At 36.9% G+C, this 21,745-nt stretch overlaps 1 protein-coding gene across 3 annotated transcripts in view; it reads right to left on the reverse strand.

The window, feature by feature from the left end:
- The window catches only part of LOC143902209 (uncharacterized), a 451,988-nt gene that overhangs the window by 109,962 nt on the left and 320,281 nt on the right, over positions 1-21,745 (reverse strand). For 2 of the 3 annotated variants that reach the window (XR_013258295.1, XM_077414919.1), the window contains one exon: positions 21,120-21,179. Coding sequence is in view for 1 of the 3 variants with exons in the window: in XM_077414919.1 (XP_077271045.1) it covers positions 21,120-21,179 (60 nt within the window). In the remaining 2 variants the exon portion in view is untranslated. Of the gene's footprint in view, positions 1-21,119; positions 21,180-21,745 lie in introns of those variants that run through there. The other variant, XR_013258296.1, reaches the window with a different exon arrangement.

The following is a 21,745-nucleotide window of genomic DNA, read 5'->3' on the forward strand; positions in this document are numbered from 1 at the left end:
TTATCGCCGATATACTTTACATTATAAATGTCTTGTATTGTGTTCGTCATTCGTTTTAGATAGAACAACGACGTGATACAATTTAATAGTAAATTATTTTGCTATTACACTGCAGTCTTCTATTTACTTAAAATCTACGCGCGCGTTTTTTTGAACTCTTGTATCTGTTTATAAAGTACTCCCCTCCTTTAGATAGTATCTTCAAATTTTCAATTACAAACGATTTCTCTGGGTAATTTCATATTCAATCATGCACCTCTAAGCTGGAATAAACAAACTTTCCGATTTTAAGACTTCTTTCTCCCCTCATGGATATACTACGCACACGGAGGTAAGGGATCAGTCCTATGTGAGCTGAACGAACCACATCAACCTGAACCACTTCGATGATACACGAGGGTCTCATCGAGCTCCACCATACTTCGTCGCGCAAATCCGATAGATAGGCGCGTAAGCGGCCCTCGATAAAAGAGAAAGGGAGAAGAAGGGCCAGAAAGACACCTCGAGGATAACAAAAGAGGTCTACGTAGACAGAGGACAATCCGAGGATGTGAAAAGGACGTGATACTGCACGGTGCTGAATATGCGACGTCACGTTTTGTGTTTGGAGTGACGCGCACGGCGCCAAATCCTCCAAGGAGGGGCCGTCAGACGCTCATCGTGCCTGACTGCCGAAACATTCGTTGGCTGCTTGGTATCATCCTGGCCCTGGCACCTATTATACTTAACTCTCAGCCGGCTCCCGCGGGATTGTACGTTGCACGTTGCATCGTGTACATAAAACGAGAGTAAACGAGTTCGAGCGCGACGCGTATGTGCGTGATGGACAAACTCGGGACATATTCTTCGTATAATGCACTTTATTTATCAAACATAAACATTCATCTACTTTGTTGAAGTACAGTTTAAAATTAATAAAACAAAGTAAATAACTGCCGGATATGGCACGGATAACATCTTGTTAGTTCCGGGATATGAAGCTGCGCATGTATGACACACATAGAACCAGAAATATTTCTGTTAAAGAGGAACGAAACAAATATTATATTAATAATATTTTTGAATAATATTTTGATATTATTTGTCAATAATACTGGTTGTGATACTATTGTTTGTTCTGTTTCCTTTCAGAGATAAATCGTTATTAAAAATAAAATAAATTAAAAAATTTGGAAATATGTATTTTTACATATTTTCTTCAATTTTTCAAAAAATTTTAATTAAACGTTTTAATTAAAAGATTAATGAAATTAATTATTCAATTATTTATTCAATCTACATCAATTCTACATCTACATCATCATCTACATCAATTACATATATCTACTTCTACTTCGTCAAATATTCTGCATTACACTGTGTTCTGTTTAATTGGAAAATATTATATCAGATTGTGTTTTTTATAATCATGCAATTATTGTTTTATAGAATTATTGATCGTCTTTAGAGAATAATTGAACCACGTTTTTCCACGCTTTCCATATTCGTTATTTACGTGCTCATTAATTGCACACAAATTATGCATACAATTATTGGATTGTTAAAAAGAAAAGTTGTTACAAATATTAATTTTATTTGACTGGCAATACGTTGTGGAAAACGCTGTTCAACTTGCTCTTCGCCCATCGTACGTATTTCTTTTGGGATATCCTTGCATGTGGGAGCACAGTCGGCCACAGCAGTAATCCTTTTGAGATTTTTAGGATTTGTTGGAGTATTGCCAGACTAGAGGTGAAAATGTGGAAAAGTATGGTTCGAGACCGTGTTACAAAATATTACGCCATTGTATAGTAGCTCCTTGTATAGCACTAAATCATTTATTATTAAAAATAGATAGCAATAAATATGGATATATAGAACCCTACAATTATTTGAAAATTTCTAGGAACCGTTATTCTGATTTACTTTCAGGGATAATAATCATATATTTTCAATACAATTCAAATTTTTCGTATTTATATGAGATATATAACATCCGGTTTCTTTTATAACAATCCGTAAAATATCAATCATTTGTCCGTTTATCTGCATGTATTACATTATCGAGACAGCTCATCCAAATAATTTACGTTAAACGCAGTAGTGACTAGTGACCGAATGTAAGCTCATAACGTTATTAGTCGTTAGACCATTTGCAATAAAGGTAAATACAGTCGGTCACTCCTAGAAGACCATGTTCTCGAATATATACGCCAGCCAGTATTTCCTCTCTTCTATCGAACTAAGTTCGACTTTGAGCATCATCCAATTGCTTGTGTGTGCGGAACGCGTTTGTGACATGATGAAGTCTCTGTCGTACTTTGCGCTTAAACTGTTTTGATCACCGCCAAGAAGCCACGGGATTGCAATTAGAAACTTGTTGAAATTAAAGTATCATCGATGAAAGCGTCTCGGAGGATGTCGAGGCACTCGCAAAATGCGTCTTGAGCTAATTACCTGATTTTCTGATCTTGAATCGAGCACAAGCATTTGATAAGTTGCACATATGTACACTTTTAAAACAACGTGTCACCATATATTGCTTCAAATGTTGGTTTAAAATAATATATCGTATAATTAGTAAAGAAAAGCTTTCTCTTGATTTCTTTCTCTAAAAATATTTGTTTTAGTTTATGGATCTTATAAGTAACAGTCTTTGAGTTTCTTTGTGGATTTACAATACCTTATTTTAATTCTAAAAGCAATCAATTTATAAAAAAAAATTTGTTTTATTGTTAATTCTATTTTTACAATGTTATATATTTTTAGATGATGGAATTATTGAGTCTCTCAGCGCAGCACAACCAATCAATTTTATGAAATAAAAAGTAGAGAACATTGATCAAGTTATAAACTAATTATTTAATTTGGTATTAAAATTAAGAAATGTATAACAAAGGAATTGATTAGGATTAGGATTAGAGTTTAGCTTCTACTAAAGACATTCAATTGCAAAATTGTTTAACTATTAATTCACTAATTGCTTATTTCTATTGTATAAAAATAAAATATTTTGTAATAGGAAAATTTTACTAAAACCAAAGCATGCATTAATAATAAAAATAAACGTGCAGTAAAGGATAGATAAAGAAATCTCTTCTTAGTCGCGAAAATATTTTATTTCGCGATTCGTGCTCTTTGTCCAATAAATAATTCAATTTTTAAAACCAATTTTTACGAAAAAGCAGAAGAGAGTAAAAGAGAGAGAAGAACAGTGGAAGAGAGAGAAAAAAGAGGGGAAAGCTGTTTTGAAAAGATGCGCAGCCAGTGCAACTGATAATTGACTACCCGCCAATATTCCTGCAGAACGTCGCGTTTCACGCTATACGTTCGCGCGACATATCGAACGGGCGCGCGTCGGCGTTTTTATAAAAATTCGTTACACATACGTCGACTACCGATACGTCGATATACGCAAACATGCCGCGAAAATCGCTCTGTTGCATCTCGATGCACCTCCGCTCGCGAATTACGCGCGCGCGAGCAAAAAAAGTCAAAAGGCAGACGGGCGAAATGCGAAAAAGGGACCGGGACCGAGACCGAGAGATATTCGTTCCGCCGATGCTTGGAAATTGGCCAACTTGCAGCGCAGACTAGATAGCGGAGCCACTCCTCACCTGAGTGGCAATTGAATTTTTATATCTGTCGAACGAGAAGCGAACGGCGCGGTGAAGGAAGAAAAAATGTCGAACGGCAAGTCAAGTTTACGCGGGGCGGAAGACGCCGCGCCAGCGAGGAACATCATTCGTCTGGTGCGTCTGTATCTACTGTCAGCAATCTTCGTTCGTCATGACGTTGCACATTCCCGCGCATATCATCGCACGTTTTACCTACTTTTGCGCACGCTTTATATTGTATATTATTATCCAATTTTAATAACGTAATATTACTGTGGTTTGTGTATAAAATCAAAATTTATTCAAGTTTCTAAATTTTGTCGGAAATTTTGTTGCTATAAATCGTCCTAGAGTCAGGTATTTGGTTAGAAGTGCAAATTAATTTCAACGAGGGCAATAACGCAGATATTAATCATACGTTACATATTTCTATTACCCGCAAATTATCTGTTTTCATCGTGAATTACACACCATTTTAATACGTTCCTTCTGTGGGCAGTACACTCTCTCTCTCTCTCTCTCTCTCTCTCTCTCTCTCTCTCTCTCTCTCTCTCTCTCTCTCTCTCTCTCTCTCTCTCTCTCTCTCTTATATATATATATATATATATATATATATATATATATCTCATACACACACATGAAAATTGGTTACAAAATTTTCGTAATATCCAGCGCACTGTAGAAACTATTGAATTCCGGGTGAAGGCCTATTGAATGCCGACGGAATTTTTCGGTAGCGGTCCTGCCAGCCCGATCCTCACACAACTCATCGATATCCGTCCTCTATCTTGCTTATAGAATATTTTTCTTTGGCGTTTGCATCCCAGTCGCACGTTATTGCTTCCACGGTATTCATTGTTGTAGAAATATTTGATGTGATGAAAAATATCGAGCAGATTCTTGCGGTATGCAAAATTCAAAATCCATCCATCGATTTGGTATTAAATTCGGAAAGTGTAAATGTTCGAGAAACGTGCTATCGATTTTAAGTCATGACCTTGTTAATCCGCTTAGATCATTAATCATTGAATTTTAATAGCACTTACACAAATTTAATGTTAAATGTTAACGTTCAATTTTAAAAATTAAATACAGATAAATTAAATATGATACAATATTAAAAACGTATATGTTCAAAAAATGTTCGGAACCTGAAAACGACACATCAATAATTAAAATAGGTCATAGAATAAAAGTCCTTGTTAGAATCATTATATATGTATATGATATTTTCGTTTATGGTTTATATGAAAAGTCGTTTCGTAATGTTTGATTATTGTATGATGTATACACTTGCTTTCATTTCAAATCTCCTCGTTAGCACGAATGACATATCTTTCGCGATTTCTCCTCGATTTCAAGTTTCTTGCGCGCAAAGCTTACGCTACGTTTTACGTACGCGTATGTTTACGGAGGGCCTTGCCGAGACGACTATAGGGGAGGTGTGACGGCGTATATAACTCTTGTGTGTTTAGCGCGCAAACTAAATAAATTAGAAACTCTCTCTCTCTCTCTCTCTCTCTCTCTCTCTCTCTCTCTCTCTCTCTCTCTCTCTCTCTCTCTCTCTCTCTCTCTCTCTCTCTCTCTCTCTCTCTCTCTCTCTCTCTCTCTCTCTCTCTCTCTCTCTCTGTCGCGCGCGCCCGTTTGCCAGATGCCGCGGGACGCGAACACGTCCTGCGACGATCCGCGCGTACTATGTGACTGCTCATCCTAGCGTAGCCGATGGCACCGCCAGCACTCTCTGGCACCGTCGATTTCATCTGCTCGTAAATGAACCTTGTCGTGTATCTTAATACTAGAAACCGCCGACTGGTTAAGAGGCATGCCTGATGGCGTGTTTATCGCCACCGTATGCGTATCCGTCATTTTCATCAAGAATACGTCGCGAATTTAGCACTTGCTGTATTATAGATTTATAGCACGTTTAACACACATTAGTCTGAAACATAATTTTCTTTTGTCACGTCATTCATAAACAACTTTAAATAATTTTCTCCTAAAGTAAAGAAAATATAAAATATTAAGTAATATAATACATAATATTAATCTTTTCATATAAAGTATCGTCTTATAAAGAATTTTATTTATTCTACTTTTTATTTGTTTTTATTCTAGTTTTAATCTTCCAGAGAATAATGGTGTGTTTATTGCACATTTAGAATTTTAATTAGTGAAACATTCTCTGTGAAGACGTCTGTAAGAAATTATTATTACGACTTCCTCGATCTTATTAACAGAATAACTTTATCATGAAATAAAAAAAGAGTGTATAAGTCCATCCGTTAAGTCTACAGAGGTAACGCGTATCCATTAACTTGTAGATAATGAAAAAAGTCAACACGCGCGCTGATGCATTTTCTAAAATGTCGTTGCGTAATGACTTTCCATCACGCATCTATTCATAATCTTTCAGACTTTCGTTATAAGCTTATCGATGGGATTCGATTTCTTTCGGCTTCCATATTGAAAGAAGAATACGTTCCATGGCACGCGAAGGAGAATCGATAATATCACACAAATTTTCAGCCGAACGTGCAATTGGGGGTCCATGCTTTCAGACATTCTTACGACTCGCTCTCGCCGCGCGCGGCGCGGCCTCAAGAAGGAAACAATTCGGACACGTGTCTCGTGTCTCGGTATCCAAAACTCACAATTTCATTTGCGCTCGCGGCCATAACGCTGGCTGTAAGACCGGTTTCTCAATCCCTGTAAGTGAAACGAAAATCCATGGGAGTCGTAAAACTGCGGGCTAGGTAGGTCGACGCGCACGACGATATCTCGTCGACAAGCTTGATCGGATATCGCGAATCCCTTTGCGAATATCGACCCGGTCGCTGTACATGGAGCGCATCGGCGCGCCGATGCAACAAGGAAATACACCGAGTTGAGCGCTACACCGCACTCATCTGCATCTCGCAACTTCGAAGAGAAAACTCCGATAAAAAAAAAAGCGTTGTTATAGGCATCCACCCTATTTTTCATAAGAAGACCGCTTATGCAAATGCAATAATCGATATCGGAGTGTAAAACGTGAAAAGTTTACGGGCATCGGAAAATGTAAAGGGGGGTGATTCCAATGCAAAAATCTGGAATTACAATTTTTCAAGAAATATGCAGTAAGGTGAGTTAAAAAGATTGTCATGATAATGATGAAGAGTAGAATTGCAAATGGATTTTCTGGGATGTGTAGTGGATTCCCTGTAATTTCTTTGAAATTTCTAGAAATTTTTGAAGAAATCTAAAACTTTCGAAGATTATATATAATGTATGTATATATACATAATAACTTTAGAAAGCTAATCTAATTAATGTCAAAAAGAGAAAAATTCAAGATTATATAATTTATTTACGAACTGTTCTATTTCATATAAAAATAATATAATTATTACTACAGTAGTACAGTGTACCTAATATATGTTCTCGCGACTATTTAATAATTAAAAACAAATTTAATTTAATTTCCGAATCAGTTCCTCTCATCCTCCAGATATCGCTTTAAATTACTTTCGCGTGCGCAAAAAAAAAAAAATACTTGAAAATATAAAATATAGAAAACAGCGCAGGGTGACGGAGCATGACGGTGTATACATATATCGCGTGTTAAATGAAGTAATTTAAATTTTCATTTATCGCACGGTGCAATGGCTGCTCGCAGAGAGGCTCCAGCTAATACAACGGGTTCCTTTGCGAATATAAATCGATACAATCGACGGGTCGGCGATGCATGGCAAGGAATCCTATCGGAACGGCCCTCGCGTATGAAGTCGGCGCCTCGAAGTACGTGCTCGAATGCATCTACGTGTGTTTGTATGCGTAGGGAGGATGCGTCGAAGTTTATAATCCGTCAGCGCACCCCGTATCTGATACATAGGATTCGATCATTAGACGACATCCACATCGTCAGTGTGGCCTATGGTAGACGCGGCAGGTCACCGGAGGATACAAATTGGCTCGTATCACATTGGGAATTGAGGTCCCGTCGACATAACGAAGCCAATTCAACGAACCGGAAACGCGTGTACGTGGTGGAGGGGTCTGATAGACGAAGAGAGGCGCATTGTTAGGGCGAATGGTATAAGACTAATGACATAAACGACGAACAAAACAAGGCATATCTGTAGCTAACAAGCAAGTGTGATTCGTGATTTACTACGTAACTGAAATTGCGCGATAATTTGCAATTTATATACTATGACGATGGAAAAAGTTTTGACCGCGTAAAAAAAACTGGTCCTATTAATAAATAGCTCGTTGTAGCTTCAATTTCCTCGTCCTTATTTATTAATCCGGGAAAAAATGCCATTTGTCATCGACAAGACAATCTTAATTATCCTCGTAATGAATATCTGTCTCTAATACTTTGCGAATTTATGTATAATTATACGATATATACGCTTCTAGCTTTCGATTGCAGGATTAATAATATATCGGTAAATTTTAAATCGTGGAACATATATATTGCATTAATTTCTGTTGTAACGTAATATATGAAAAGCTTTTGCAATTTAATCTCTTGTGGGTCAACGGATAACGTTCGACATCGAGTTTCATGGTATTGGAAGAGTATAATATCGAAACAAATTTTACTCACGCACACAAAATTGAATGCCACGTGTAGCAAGCAATAGTATTGTACATTTGTAAAATAGTACAAGTGTGACTATGACGTTATTGTGCGAGCAACTCTCGCCTGGATCGTATAACCGACATTGTTATATTAGAGAAGAAATTTGGGGATTGAAAATTACAGGTAAAATTAATCTATACGTTGTAATATCAATAACGAATTCTAAAAATGTTCAAGTCTAATTAAAACAAAATAAAAGTTTATTTGTGTATAATCGTTATTCTAATATGCGCATGATGTTATTCCCCCGTATGAAACCGGGGTAGAATAGTCCCATGGTATGTTCTGCCTGTCGTAAAAGGCGACTAAAAGGATAAGGCAGCATGCTATGACATAAGGCAGCAGCTTTCAGGTTGATGTTATTATTGCAAGAAAAATTACAATAAAATTATTGCAACAAAAATAATGTTAAACTTCACATACTTATACATTTATAATAATTACTATTGTCACGTAACGTGAAGAACAATTAAATTATTAGTATAAACCAACTCGGATTTAATTACAAATTTAAGTTATCAAAGTTCTTAGTTGACATATCTGCAGATAGAAAAAGATACGTGATAAAATAAAGATCAAATTAAATCCTTTATTTGATAATGTAAAAATAAATTCTGTCTAAAATACGTCGAGAGCTTAAAACGGTTTTAAGCCGTTCGACCCAATTTGTTTAAATTGCCACACACGATCCCAAGTAGGTAGGTATGTAATTAATATTACAAACGAACGTGGAAAATCTCCGTAGTTTTTTCTCCTGAATCTGGGGAGGTAATCGTAGAATCTAAGCCGCTCTGTGCAATCGCGCTAGCAGATTGCGAATAAAAGCGTCAGGAAAAGAGGGACGACGAAGCTTGCATCGCTGTCCGCTTTCCATCTCAGCGAGCAGCGTGCAGTCGTAACAGTTTCGCAAAATTTCGCCTCGCGGACCACCCGTGCATGGAACTGGGCTAATCTCATTCACGATTCGTCCGGCATTTATGGAGCCTCCCCCGCTTTTCGTAAACTGCGCTAGCCGCGACCGTTTATTAGCATCGCTCTATGCCCGGTGCTCGGCGACGAATTTACCTTTAGTCCGGGGACGCTCGCATTGGAAAACGTATCTGCGCTTTGTCGCGCAGTTCCTCGGAACTGCTGATTAATTGTCAATGGGAACTTTCGAAAGTGGAACAAACCGGAGATACGATGGAAGACGCCGCAGACCTGGAAATCTCTCGGGCGAGGTAATTAGTATCGTCGGATTAGTGAATTTAAATTGCAGGTCGCGCTGATGTACCGGATTTGGAGCATGTATATACAACACGAGTCCGGGATATATACATACGTATAATACGGAATATACAGGGTTTACACATATATAGGATAGTTCACAACTGCCGCCGTATGATACTTTAATAACGTATTTTAGATATTAATTTGAATCAAAAATTATATTATATAAACACGTAATCACAGTAATTTTCAAATTACATGCGAGTGATTGTTCAGTTGACCGCGAGGTTGTTGAGCAAGTTTCAAATTATTCGGCGTACGTTTATTTCATGAACAAAATATTGGCATTTATTTTAAAATACAATATTTCGTAGCGACAATGAATTGTCTGGCGCTCGTTCTTCGGCGCTTGTATACACAAAGTCATCGGCTAGTCAGTTTTTCGTCGAGACTTGCGTATATTGAGATGACAGCTATCTGCGTCGAAACGATATTTCACACGATTTATTCATCTGAGGCAGAGATCGAAATATCGCGAGAAGAGAGTTATAAATTATTGCCTCGTGTTATTTAAAAGCCATAATTATTCCTTTAATGAAACGTGCATTTAGATATAACCCTTATCGCTCTTTGAATTCTTTGCCGATATAAATGTAATTGGCTCACTATTCTCGAATTGATGTCGCAAAATAATGTATAACTTATTGCTAAAACGAGTGATTTAAGCACTGGAAAATTATGATATCAATCAATCGTTCTATTAATAATACCTCGTGTACTTGGCGGAATTTATTCATTTGAAAGTTGAAACGTGCAATATTGAATACTGATTCCACATTTTTGGACACTTTAATTAATCTTAAGCTTGATTTTATTAATCACCTCGGCACGAGGCGGATAGATTTTATATCAAGTGGCATCGCCGCTCGTGTTTAATCAGTATAGCAGCGACTAATTTAGATATTTTAATATTTCAATCGCGGCGTAACGTAAATTCGGTAATTGCATATCGATGATTTAAAACTCTTCGCCGTTCACTCTTAAATTTTTTTCATTTTTTAAGAGAGATTGAAAAAAATTTTAATAAATTTTTCTTATATACTGAGAAAAAAAAGCTGTTGCTTCAATTAAAGTGCTATCACGGGGTGCCAAAAACATAAGTAGTTTATTCAATCGTATTATTATTGGACCCAATATCTGGATTATTAAACGAATAATTAAATTATTAGTTTTTTTCTCGATGTATTAAAATGTATAGACAATTATTAGTTATTATTTATTTTTGTTGTAATATTTATTTATATTTTCATATATGTTTTGCATATATACCTTTTAATATCCTCTTTTTATTTCTTAACTGTGAGAAGCCATTTATATTTCTTTTTACTCAACAATCTTTCTGTGAGATTAAACGGAATATAGATTGAGTTTATTATATGTGTACGCACGGACATTTCAACACGCAATAAAATCGCGATCAAAAATGTAATTTGACGTCCTCACGAAAAATTACGCAAGAAAGACGACCCGATTCGAGCTCTCAGAAACGAAGTGATAATTTAATCCGATCCTTTTTATGTCGAAAGCTTCACTAACTTCTGGCGCAGACGACTGAACGAAAACCAAGTTACACTCACCGGTCGCGGCCCGCGTCGCCGATCGGGCACAATGTAGCGCAGTGGATCATAATCTGGCGTTCTACCAAACTTCGGGATTCTGTTAGCCGGCTCGCACCACTGTCGTGGTGCAAAAAAAAATACTGTCCTCGAACATACAAGAGAGAATCCCTCTGTTCGTCGTGTCTGCTGCTATTCAGCGAAACTTCGTGGACGCGCTAAAGCTCGACACTTTTTTTTTCTCGCCCTCGATTTCTTTCCCTATGCGAATCTGTGGAATCCTTTCGAACAAACAAGCAGCGAGCAAGTTTGAGTTTCCGATAGATAGACTAAAGTGAGATTGACTTCCGCAATAGACATTTATTTTCTGTAATACAATTTACGACGTTTTTCACTCGACTTTAGAATTTCCGCAGGGAGGATTGATCCGTACAATCCTTTGGGCCTAACGAACCCACGGACTCGAGTTCAACACTGCGGACACATGCACACACAGTGACACACACTCATTAACATACATTACCTGATGTTGTTGGTTATATGGAGTTTGCTTTCTACTCGATGTCAGATAAATTTAAAGAAGAAAAAGAAAACTTTAGAACTCCGGAACGACATGTAATGCAAAATTTTGATGATACTCTACTATTGCAGAATCTAATCTGGAGCTATTATTAATTTGTAAAATGGATACTTTTGTTCTATTGATAGTTCGGTAAAGGATCTAATATATTATCGGTAATCTATAGAGATTCTTAAGACGTCCGCAATCTCGGGAGAGCAAACTCCATGCCAAAGTACGGATTCGAATTCGTGGCGAGATGAGGCATATGCGCTCCACGATATGTTCAGAATTATACGGAACAGCTAGTGGGCCGCTGACTACCACAGGGCCTAAACTCTCCATGCAGTCTCATATCCATATTCAAGGATTCACACTGCCAAGAATCCTGGGATTCATGCGCTCAAGAATCCTGATGGCTGGAGCTCCTCGTATACGTCACGTAAAGTTGCTATACGTGCGCTCACGCTTAGTCATCTATACGCAATATTTTTAGGAACTTCGTCGTTATTCAGAATAAACGCGTGGGTCGCTCGCACATTAACTAAAATATTTAAGAAATTATTACAGCAAGAAATCTTAGTATAGTCGCGCATACTCTGCGTATTTCCCTGGAGCTTCCAAGAAGCACTGCCGTTCAAGAGTCACGATAGTTTTTCATTCTGAAATATCTGTCGTTACCTATAATACGCGGCGTATCTGTATCTTACGAGAACTCGCAAATTCCGCCCGTTATTGTGATTGCACTCGAACGCGTAAATTTGATATCACTTGAATCCAGGTATAAGTCAGGACGAAGGCGAATTTAATTCTCTGTACGAATAACTCGACCGTCTATACGTATTGTATATATATATATACATATATATATTATATGTATGTCTAGTACGGGGACAGTTTCTTCGCAAGGAGAACACGGTAAAATCCGCGTAATCCCAGTAAGGGCTGAAATAGATTACGTACCTACTCCCAAAGGGTCTGGGGGGAACATTGGTTTACGGAAACGGGTTTCCGTTATCGGCATAACGCTGGAGGGTTCGAGCCACAGGGTTATCTTTCTCACGAGCTTACTGGTCCCTCGGCCCATGCTCCACGGCCTCATATTGTACCAAATATATTATATATAACGCGCGCATAAGAAAAGTCATGTAGTCCACGTCAACAAGAATCACGGAGATAAAAAGATTCGGGACCTTCCGATCGATTTTCTCTGACCGCTTTCGATCACCCTTCTCGAGAAAGTCGTCGTGAAGCAATGCGAATATTATTCATTGTTGTAATACGTTGAATTCGAAAAGACAAGAAATGGGAGATATTTTTGCGTTGGAATTACCTTTTACATTGGACATTTGAATCTCAATTTTTTTGCAAAATCGAATAATCAACGTTTATCTTCTATTATAACTCAGTGCAAAAGAAAATTATCACTTCACGATGATAATAAAAGAATTAGTACCCCTTTGTCAAATATATAAGTTAAAATCAATATACATGTTTTTAAATTAAAAATTATAAATAAATTAGTTTATTTTAATATAATTTTAATTATAGCAATTGAATGATATAAAGCGCTGACGTTTAACAATTGTTGCATAAGTCGCAAAAAAAGAACAAATAAAGATGTGGAATTATATGTGTTTGTAGAATTATATTTTCGAATTCTTAATAAGAAAATTATATTAAATTTATTTTTCTTCAAAATATGTAATACATACGCTTTGATGCTTTCATATATCAACATTTGAAGAATATTTTGCGAAGCAATATATTATATACATCAAACAGTATAGAAATTTGTACAATTACGAATATATTAGGTAACACGCAAGACCTAAAAGACCTTCCCTTCACGTGAAGCCCTATAATCTGCAGCCTCATACGTCGCAAAGGGCAAAGCTTCATGCAGATATGAGCGCAAGTATGTGATAATTAAATTTTGTGCATGGAGACCACGCCGGGCGTTTTTTACAACTACGTCGCTTTGCGGTCTTATTATTCGTTAATAAAAAATAAAGTTAAAATAACAGCGAAAAGCTCTCGTCTTCACTCGCGCGGCAAAATGTGATATATTAAATACGCTGCTTTTTCAGTATCTGGATCTAAAATTGCACTTGCGTATCAATAATTTTTCTCTTTTAGTTGCGAAAAAAAGATATAATAAGCATGTTAGCAAAAAAAAAGTTTAACACATGAACGTGAATTTCTGAATTTTTTTCTCTCCTGGATTTTAAAATAATACTAGTCCGTTACATCGTGACAAATAAAAAAAAACCGCGAGACGAGCACGCGCGACGCGATCAATACGCGAAAAATCATCTGAATAATTCGAAACATTTTCGATAAACCGAAAATTGTCACGCTGATCGATGGCTAGTATTTAACGACCGCATATGTCCTACCAAATGCAAAACTTGAAAATATGAGGGCTGCCCAAAGCGCTTCGGTTCGTCAGAATTTCCGGATGGGCCGATAATATTCTAGCAGCGTGCGCAACCAGTATATCGCTGCACAAAATTGATAACGTTGGAAGCAGCTCGATACAATTTATGGAATATAGAAATTATGCAGCGATTTAACGCGATATAGCACGCAGGGAATAAGCTCGTGACTGATAGGATCGAAATAAAAGCATTCTGAAGTTATATGATTATTAGATTCTTCTACTTGTCGCACGTTGTACATCTATCGCGTACACTTGCTTATATAAAAACAAAATTATCTTTTAATCTCGTGCAAATCCGATTACCATAGGACTCAGAGACATCCTCCAATTTCAATCGAGCCCTAGCTGCTTTTATCAAATCCAAAGTTGCAAGTTCCTTCAAAGAAAATCGAACAATATATATATGTAGATGAGTACTACTCTCGCGCACGCGAGAGAGAGAGAGAGAGAGAGAGAGAGAGAGAGAGAGAGAGAGAGAGAGAGAAAAAGCGATTCCGTAAAGACGTATCAGAACATACGAAATAAGCGTTTCGGCATTCGAGATATTCCACGCCACAGCGAAACTCATTTCCCGCGGCGCGATGCGTTTAATTCCGGACGTGGGTATACGTTCTTGCCGTCGGCGACGTTCCGCAGCGAGACCGGTAACGTGCGGGCACCCGCGGGGGCTTGATTTAAAGTCTTGAGTAATATCGGACGGCCTGCTCCAAGGCGGAATTGGACTCCCCGGGTATGCCGGAGTAGATTCCTACGAACCGTCGCGGCACGACGGCACGCCGGCAATGTCTAATCAGTGCCAACTCAATTTCCCGACGCGTCTATTGTCACCCGATTCCAGGCGCGTCTCAACGCCTGGATGTGTATTATAGGTGCATGGGCGTGTAGTGGCCCGCACGTATGGTGAGTGGATGGCCCTTTAGGGCACACTTGCTAACTCGCGTAAGGGATGTGCCGAATATATAGATTCGGCGTAACTACTTGTCCCTGTGGAGAAGTAGTTCTCGCGTCTCGTATTAGCATTCTATTAGAAACTCGCTTCAAGATAGTCAAATTCGAAGAAGTTATCGGAAATTATCGTCAAATTGCAGGCTATATGAGATATTGGGGAACATGTAGAAGGTATATAGTTAAATAAAGTATCATGATACGTAAAACGATATAACGAATACATATGTATATGTAATCGATGTCAGAATGATTAAGAGAGATACTTTTTGTTTCGTATTAGGTAAGGAAATTAATGTTTTTAAAATCTTTTTACAATTTTTTGGATGGAAACAGAAATAAATCTATATAAAAATTACTAATAATAAAAGAATAATAATAATAAAAGATCTCAATTATTTCTACGCTAATTATACAACAAAAAGTCAATATTCCATTCTAAAAGAAATACAAATGTCTTCGAAGCGATACAAGTTTTTAATGGACCTGCTAATCCTTAAAAGTCTAGAGATTATCTGAGTTTTTCAAATATTACTCTCAAATATATTACATAGACTAATAAGGTAAAGATAAATACGTTTATTGACTCCCCTCAGGGTTGCAAGGCGTTTTTTTTTGTAGGGACGTTCCCAACCCTTTATTCAATTCTCATCCAATACTACCCTTTTTCCTCTCACTTAACCCACATAGACTAATATACTTTTTATATAAATCTATTGTAGGACTCGAAGTGCAAAGCGTAAGCGTAAGAGTAAAAGTGAAGAAGAAGTAAAGAAAGAAGGCAATATTAGGGCGTAAAGCGTAATTGGCATAAATTTTAATAAATTTGGAAGCACAGAACTAATCCAGTTTATTTCGTTAGCCTTACGTAGGATAACGTTAAGAAGGAAATGTTTGACACAGTTCACAAAGATAATTAAGATCCAATATACCTCATAGGGATATGTCGCCAAGAGGATAATTCTTCTCTCGGATTAGATATAGGAATTATTTACGAGTTCGAATAAGAACAATTCGGGTTAAAAGTCATTCCACTGCAAAATTCATGAAAAAAGATGTAAAGAAATCGAAGATCGTGATTATATTATTAGCTTAAACCTCTGACAGTTTCACTTAGAAAATGAGAGTAACGATTTGTGATACGTATAAGTAAAAGCAAATATGGGATGAATAAAGAAGTAAGAAAATTTTTGCATGCTCCGACTCGTGAATGTGTTTACTGGAGTTGAAAATGTAAAAACTGTCGCCTGACATCAAAGGCAAAGTACCTGATGGCAACGAATAATAACATAAATGTATATAACGAACGTAAAACATGTACATGCATGGCAAAATACACTGGTAGGACAACAATCATCCAAATGTAGAAAACAATGCAGCGTGTTCTCGTATTTATACGATTTCTGATGCAACAACGACAAAAGAGCACGTATTATAAAAAAATATTTTAAATAAAACAACCTTGATTTAACAACGCAAGTTTGTTCCAAGAGTATATACATTCAGAATGTTTTGCTCACGATTTGTTCCGTAAATAATGAAATGGATACTGTTTCAACGTAACTCGATGCTAATATCGAGTAACGATAATTAAATAGAGTTTCTGGCCATTTCCGGACAAGTCGTGACTCGAAAGCGAAAGACGACGGTTTTATCGAGCAAAGTCACGGCACCGCAGCAGCACTCAGCGCGAGTGCATACATCGCGTGCTTTATGAATCAGAAATAACTTCCGGACGTGGAACCTCCGGCCGATCCGGCGCAAAAACTGTAAATCCGGACTCGATAATCCGATTTACGCGAGTTGTGGGTGAACCGCAACTATAGACGCATTTTGACATTACTGATGTGATTTTAACTCATCGCGGCGAATGGCGAGACGCCATTTTCTACAATTTTGACGTACGATGGAGACAAAGGAAGGAAGGAAGGGGCAGAGCACGTGCGGTATCGACAGCGACATATGATAAAAATTCAATGGGATCGCGCCGAAACGATTTTCGTTATCTCGCATCTAAAGCGGGATGGATTATCGATCGCTCGCATTCGCTCGCCGGCTGTTATTACATGGAGGTGCTAGTCTCGTATGCGGTGCCCTATCTCATGTACGGGGCGTACGTAATAACGGTAGTAGTATCACGAAGTGAGATATAAAGGTGGCGGCGCGGCGTTACGACATACGCGGAGCATATGGTGAACGTGCCGATGCAGTTTCTCTTTTTGTCGCGCATCTCTCTCCTCCCGCCCCTCTGTCCGCTCTGCCGCCCGAAGGCAATATCTATGCGGTTAGTGACTGTGGCAATGCTATTTCTTGTTGTGGTCAATTTATACGAGAGAGAGAATAACGAAGGAACTTTCGAAAAACTCCCCCTTCAATCTGCGCCGTATATCTCTTTTGAAAACGTTGCTTTTTGAAAACGCATTTCCGTTATCGTCAACGTGTCAAAAAGCGCTCGTAAACCCGTTCCGCCAACAATTTTTACTGACAATATAACATATTAATGCGTGTTCTATAATGAGAGGATTGCAGGATATAGGATCTCAGCGCGCGAATTACGTAAATTCGTATAAATCGTAATGATAAATTAATAAGTACGATGTAATTATAAATAGATACGATTCAGCAAACCGCGCAATTAATTAATACATAATTATTTGCTGTAATACGCTGTAAGCTGTTCGAAATTTATCCTACCTTGCTCGATATATTTAACAATAAATTTATTATTTCGCGTTGCCGTAATTATTTACGATTTTAGATTTGAATATGTCAATTTACTAATTTTTTATCCTTATTCGTATAATTTATCACAATATATTGCTCCAAGGAAAATCAGTTATCGGTTTTTCTTTTAAAAATAATTATAATTTGATTGAAAACGCTTTTTCTGTTTAATATTTAAATTTCAAACAAATTAAAAGAAAGATCAATTCTCAACTGTTACAAGGGATGCCCACAAAATTATATATCAAAACAATATTATATTTTTATTCTCATTTTTAAATATTTTATTCATATTAGACTGTATGACTTTAGCATAATTAATAATTAATACAGAATTATGTAAGTAAATAAAAAAGTCAAGTAAATTCAATAGTCGTAGTACGGTTATTATTATTCCGAAGACGGTAGATTTTTATCGAATATTCCATTCTTCAGCTTGAAACGACCATAGTCCTTCCGGTAGAAGCGACACAAGAAATTCGCAGTCGCACAGATCGATATCCCGTCGCTGAAAGGCAAATAGCTCGAAGGGTTATAAAAGACGGGATGAAATATGTATAGAAATTTCTCCATTCACTTGGCTGGTCCGTAGATGATTACTCGTGAGAAGATGGAAATTTCTGCTGACACCGCGCCGCGGCTCAAAATAAACCGGCGAAATCGAAATCAGTGACGGCTTGTAGGCGGATAGAGAATTAGCTCGATAAATCTATACTGCTGTCTCGTCAAATCTCATTATATCTTGTAATGAGCAGCGCTATTCCATAATGACGTTTATTCAATTTAGCACAATGCGCCTGTAAATTGCATCACGCATTAGCGAAATCAATCGAGTCGCACTGTATTATCACAAATAATCCGCAACAGGTAAATGAGACAATGCGATTCTTTTCTGAAAATCGTATCACATATCTAGGCACGAAGAAAAATTCATCAAATAATTTAAAATGATCATAAATTATTAGTAGCAATTATAATAAATTTTTCTCCATCTTTCTACAAAATTTTTATTATAAATTCTGCAAGTAATAATTTATTTATTTTTGATGGTTTGTTAAAAGAATAAATGCAAAATACAAAATTATTCCTTAATGGTATATATATTCTCTTTAAAAAAAATGCGAGAAAATTTATAATCTCATATCTCTTAACGGATATTTATAAGCAAGAATATATAGCTGTAGCTTTTCTCCCTTTTTAAACTTTTTTTGATGCGGCTTTGTATATTTTTGTACATATTTTCGCGAGAAGATAAGAAATCATAGAGTGAATTTTAGCATTAACGCGGTAGTTCTCTAATTAACTCGAGCCATTTACCGACAACCAGTTTCATAATTCGTGGTGAAGGTACCGCGAGCTTACTGCAGATTTGAACGTTTTCTTAAAGACCCCGGCGGTGCGCTCTTCCGTTTCCACCGCAAATCGGATTATGAGAGGATTAAATCTACACCGCAGGGCCACCTTCGCACCTCAACCGTCTCGCAGTCACGTTCTGCAAGGGGGAGGAGGAGAACGAGCCAGAGGTCGAATTTGGCAATAAAACGACGAGCTCAAAAATTCTGCGCGGATCACATTACGTACTCTATTTCCGGTATTGCGAACGATAGCTCCTATAACGTACTTTATCTCAGTTTATATTCGTGTTAAACGGATATCGCACTATGCCATTCATACCGAGCTGCTTTATTGATGAGGTACGAGCAGAAATCGATTACACAGCAGTTTGCACATCTAACTGCAATTGAACATTATCCTTCGCGTTTTCGATGCCGCTATTTAATTGAAGAAAAAGGAATATTCAAGTGTAAAATTTCAAATAGCATAATATGTAACGCGTGCTGCGTCAGTAGTTGCAAGAAAAATATTTTTTACTTTAAATGATATAATTGCATTATAGCTAAATATAATACTACGATAATACAACGGAAATTGGGGTAAAATATTAAACTTTACAGAGAATTAATTTGCTATTAATTACATAATTTGACGATACAGAGATAACGTGAGAACAATTAAAATACAATTATAGAGGTATCATACGGAGGACAAATATATAGAAATGTTAATAGTACATCTGATAATGGCACGGTTACACCGGGGCATTTAGGCCGCGGTCTATACCTCAAATTCAACCTAAATTTTGACCTGAAGCCAGGGCCAGTCGCCTATCAAATGTTTGCAGCAGGCGGCCTAAATAATTTAGATCGATTTTGAGGTATAAGCCGCGGCCTAAATTCAGAGTGTAAACGGGTGTAAAAATAACAGAATACGAGAAATAATTTAGAAAAAAAACAATGATAATATAAGAATTATCGTTAATATCAAAAGATGCATTATATATTTCATCCAATTCGGTAGCAAGTGTCAGTCGTTAATATACGAAAATTGTCGTAGATTAAATTAAGGCTAGCTAGAGCGATCGAGCTGATACGTAATATTATTGATTGAAAGTAAACTGATGTATGTGTGACAGGCGCGGATCAAAGGCAAAATACTCCAATGTAAAGCTGGAAGCGCGAAAGTACATGAATTTGCCGAATATTACCTGGGAACACGCCAAAGACCGGGAGCCGGGGACTATATACCCAAGTGCACCTGGCAGGTGTGCCTAACATCGAAGTGTTTTCCTGCATGGTCGGAAGCACGCGGCCTTAAATCAGCTCGATTATCGCGTATAGGATATTGTACCTGGTGCGAGAGCCCCTGCTCTGCATTACGTCCAGCCATTAGAGAACCAGGAAGCCAGCCATTACGCTATCGTGCCGTGCATCCGAGAAGAATGAACGAGAGCAAGAAGACAGAGAAGCTATCCGACGGTTTTTCGAGCTACGTCAACGAGAATAAAACCGCCGATGTTCCTTTCAAGGTGCAACTCGCGTACATGGCCAATCATTCTTTATATTACGTAACTGGAATTTGATTTTATAATAAACTTTATAATAAACGGTTCTTAGGCGTTTGACAAGAGCTAGGTCTTTCATATAAAAAAAAAAAACGGTAATGGAAATTTTTTCACATTTCCGTGATGGTATTCAGCAAAGTATACATTTACGTATCTCTGATTGAACACTTAAACTGCAGCAGAAACGTTAATAATTCTCAACGAAGATTTCTTTAAATTTACCATCTTTTACAAATAGCTGGGCCGTTGTAACATTTGGACCGAGTTCACCATTCGAGCCGATACAGATAACTAAGAAATTTTCGCTGACGCGACAAACAAAATAAAGACGGTCGTTAATATATCACATCAAGAAGAAATTATTTTTCACTGCGTGAGAGAAAAGTAGTAAGTGGAAAAGAAGATTATAATAAACACAAAGAAAATACTGATAGAGATATATCCGCATTTAATTGCTTTTCTTTTTGTTTGATCAATAAGGGATTTCGATATACTCACAATCCAGGAAAGATGAAAGGTCCCCTGCGGAAGTGTCCTTGACATGTGAACGGCTATCTCCTGCAAATATAATATAATATGTCAGGATTATACTTATATTATTCGGGGTAGTATATTTATTTCTTGATTTTTCACAAACATCTTTTTACATAGGATGTCTATTAAACGCATCCAAAGGGATTAAAGGCAGGTTAATAGCTCAGTTGTATATTTTAATAATTTGCAATTAAAACATGCACTTTGTATATATATATATGTATATACATATATTTATATATTACATATATATAATATGTAAAGTTTGTGTGTATAATTTATCAAAACTTTATAAAAATTTTATTTTGATTTTATCGTTTCTTCTTAATTGTAAACCAAATGTAAATAATATCTTTATTCTCTCTCTCGATTAAATAATATCACATATATAATTCTTTTTAATGCAATTAGAATATACGTTATTGTATTTAGAAAAAGATTACATAAAATAACAGAAGATGGGTTATTAATTTCACTTGAATAACATTACTTTTGTATTAACTATGATGAAAATTGATTATAAACACAGCGCCTTTAGCCTGAAAAAGAACGACGCATTCTTTCCATTATACCGAACGACAAACCTCATC

The sequence above is a fragment of the Temnothorax americanus genome, unplaced genomic scaffold (assembly GCF_048541705.1).
Source record: "Temnothorax americanus isolate GAGA-0224 unplaced genomic scaffold, ASM4854170v1 Scaffold39, whole genome shotgun sequence".
NCBI lineage: Eukaryota > Metazoa > Arthropoda > Insecta > Hymenoptera > Formicidae > Temnothorax > Temnothorax americanus.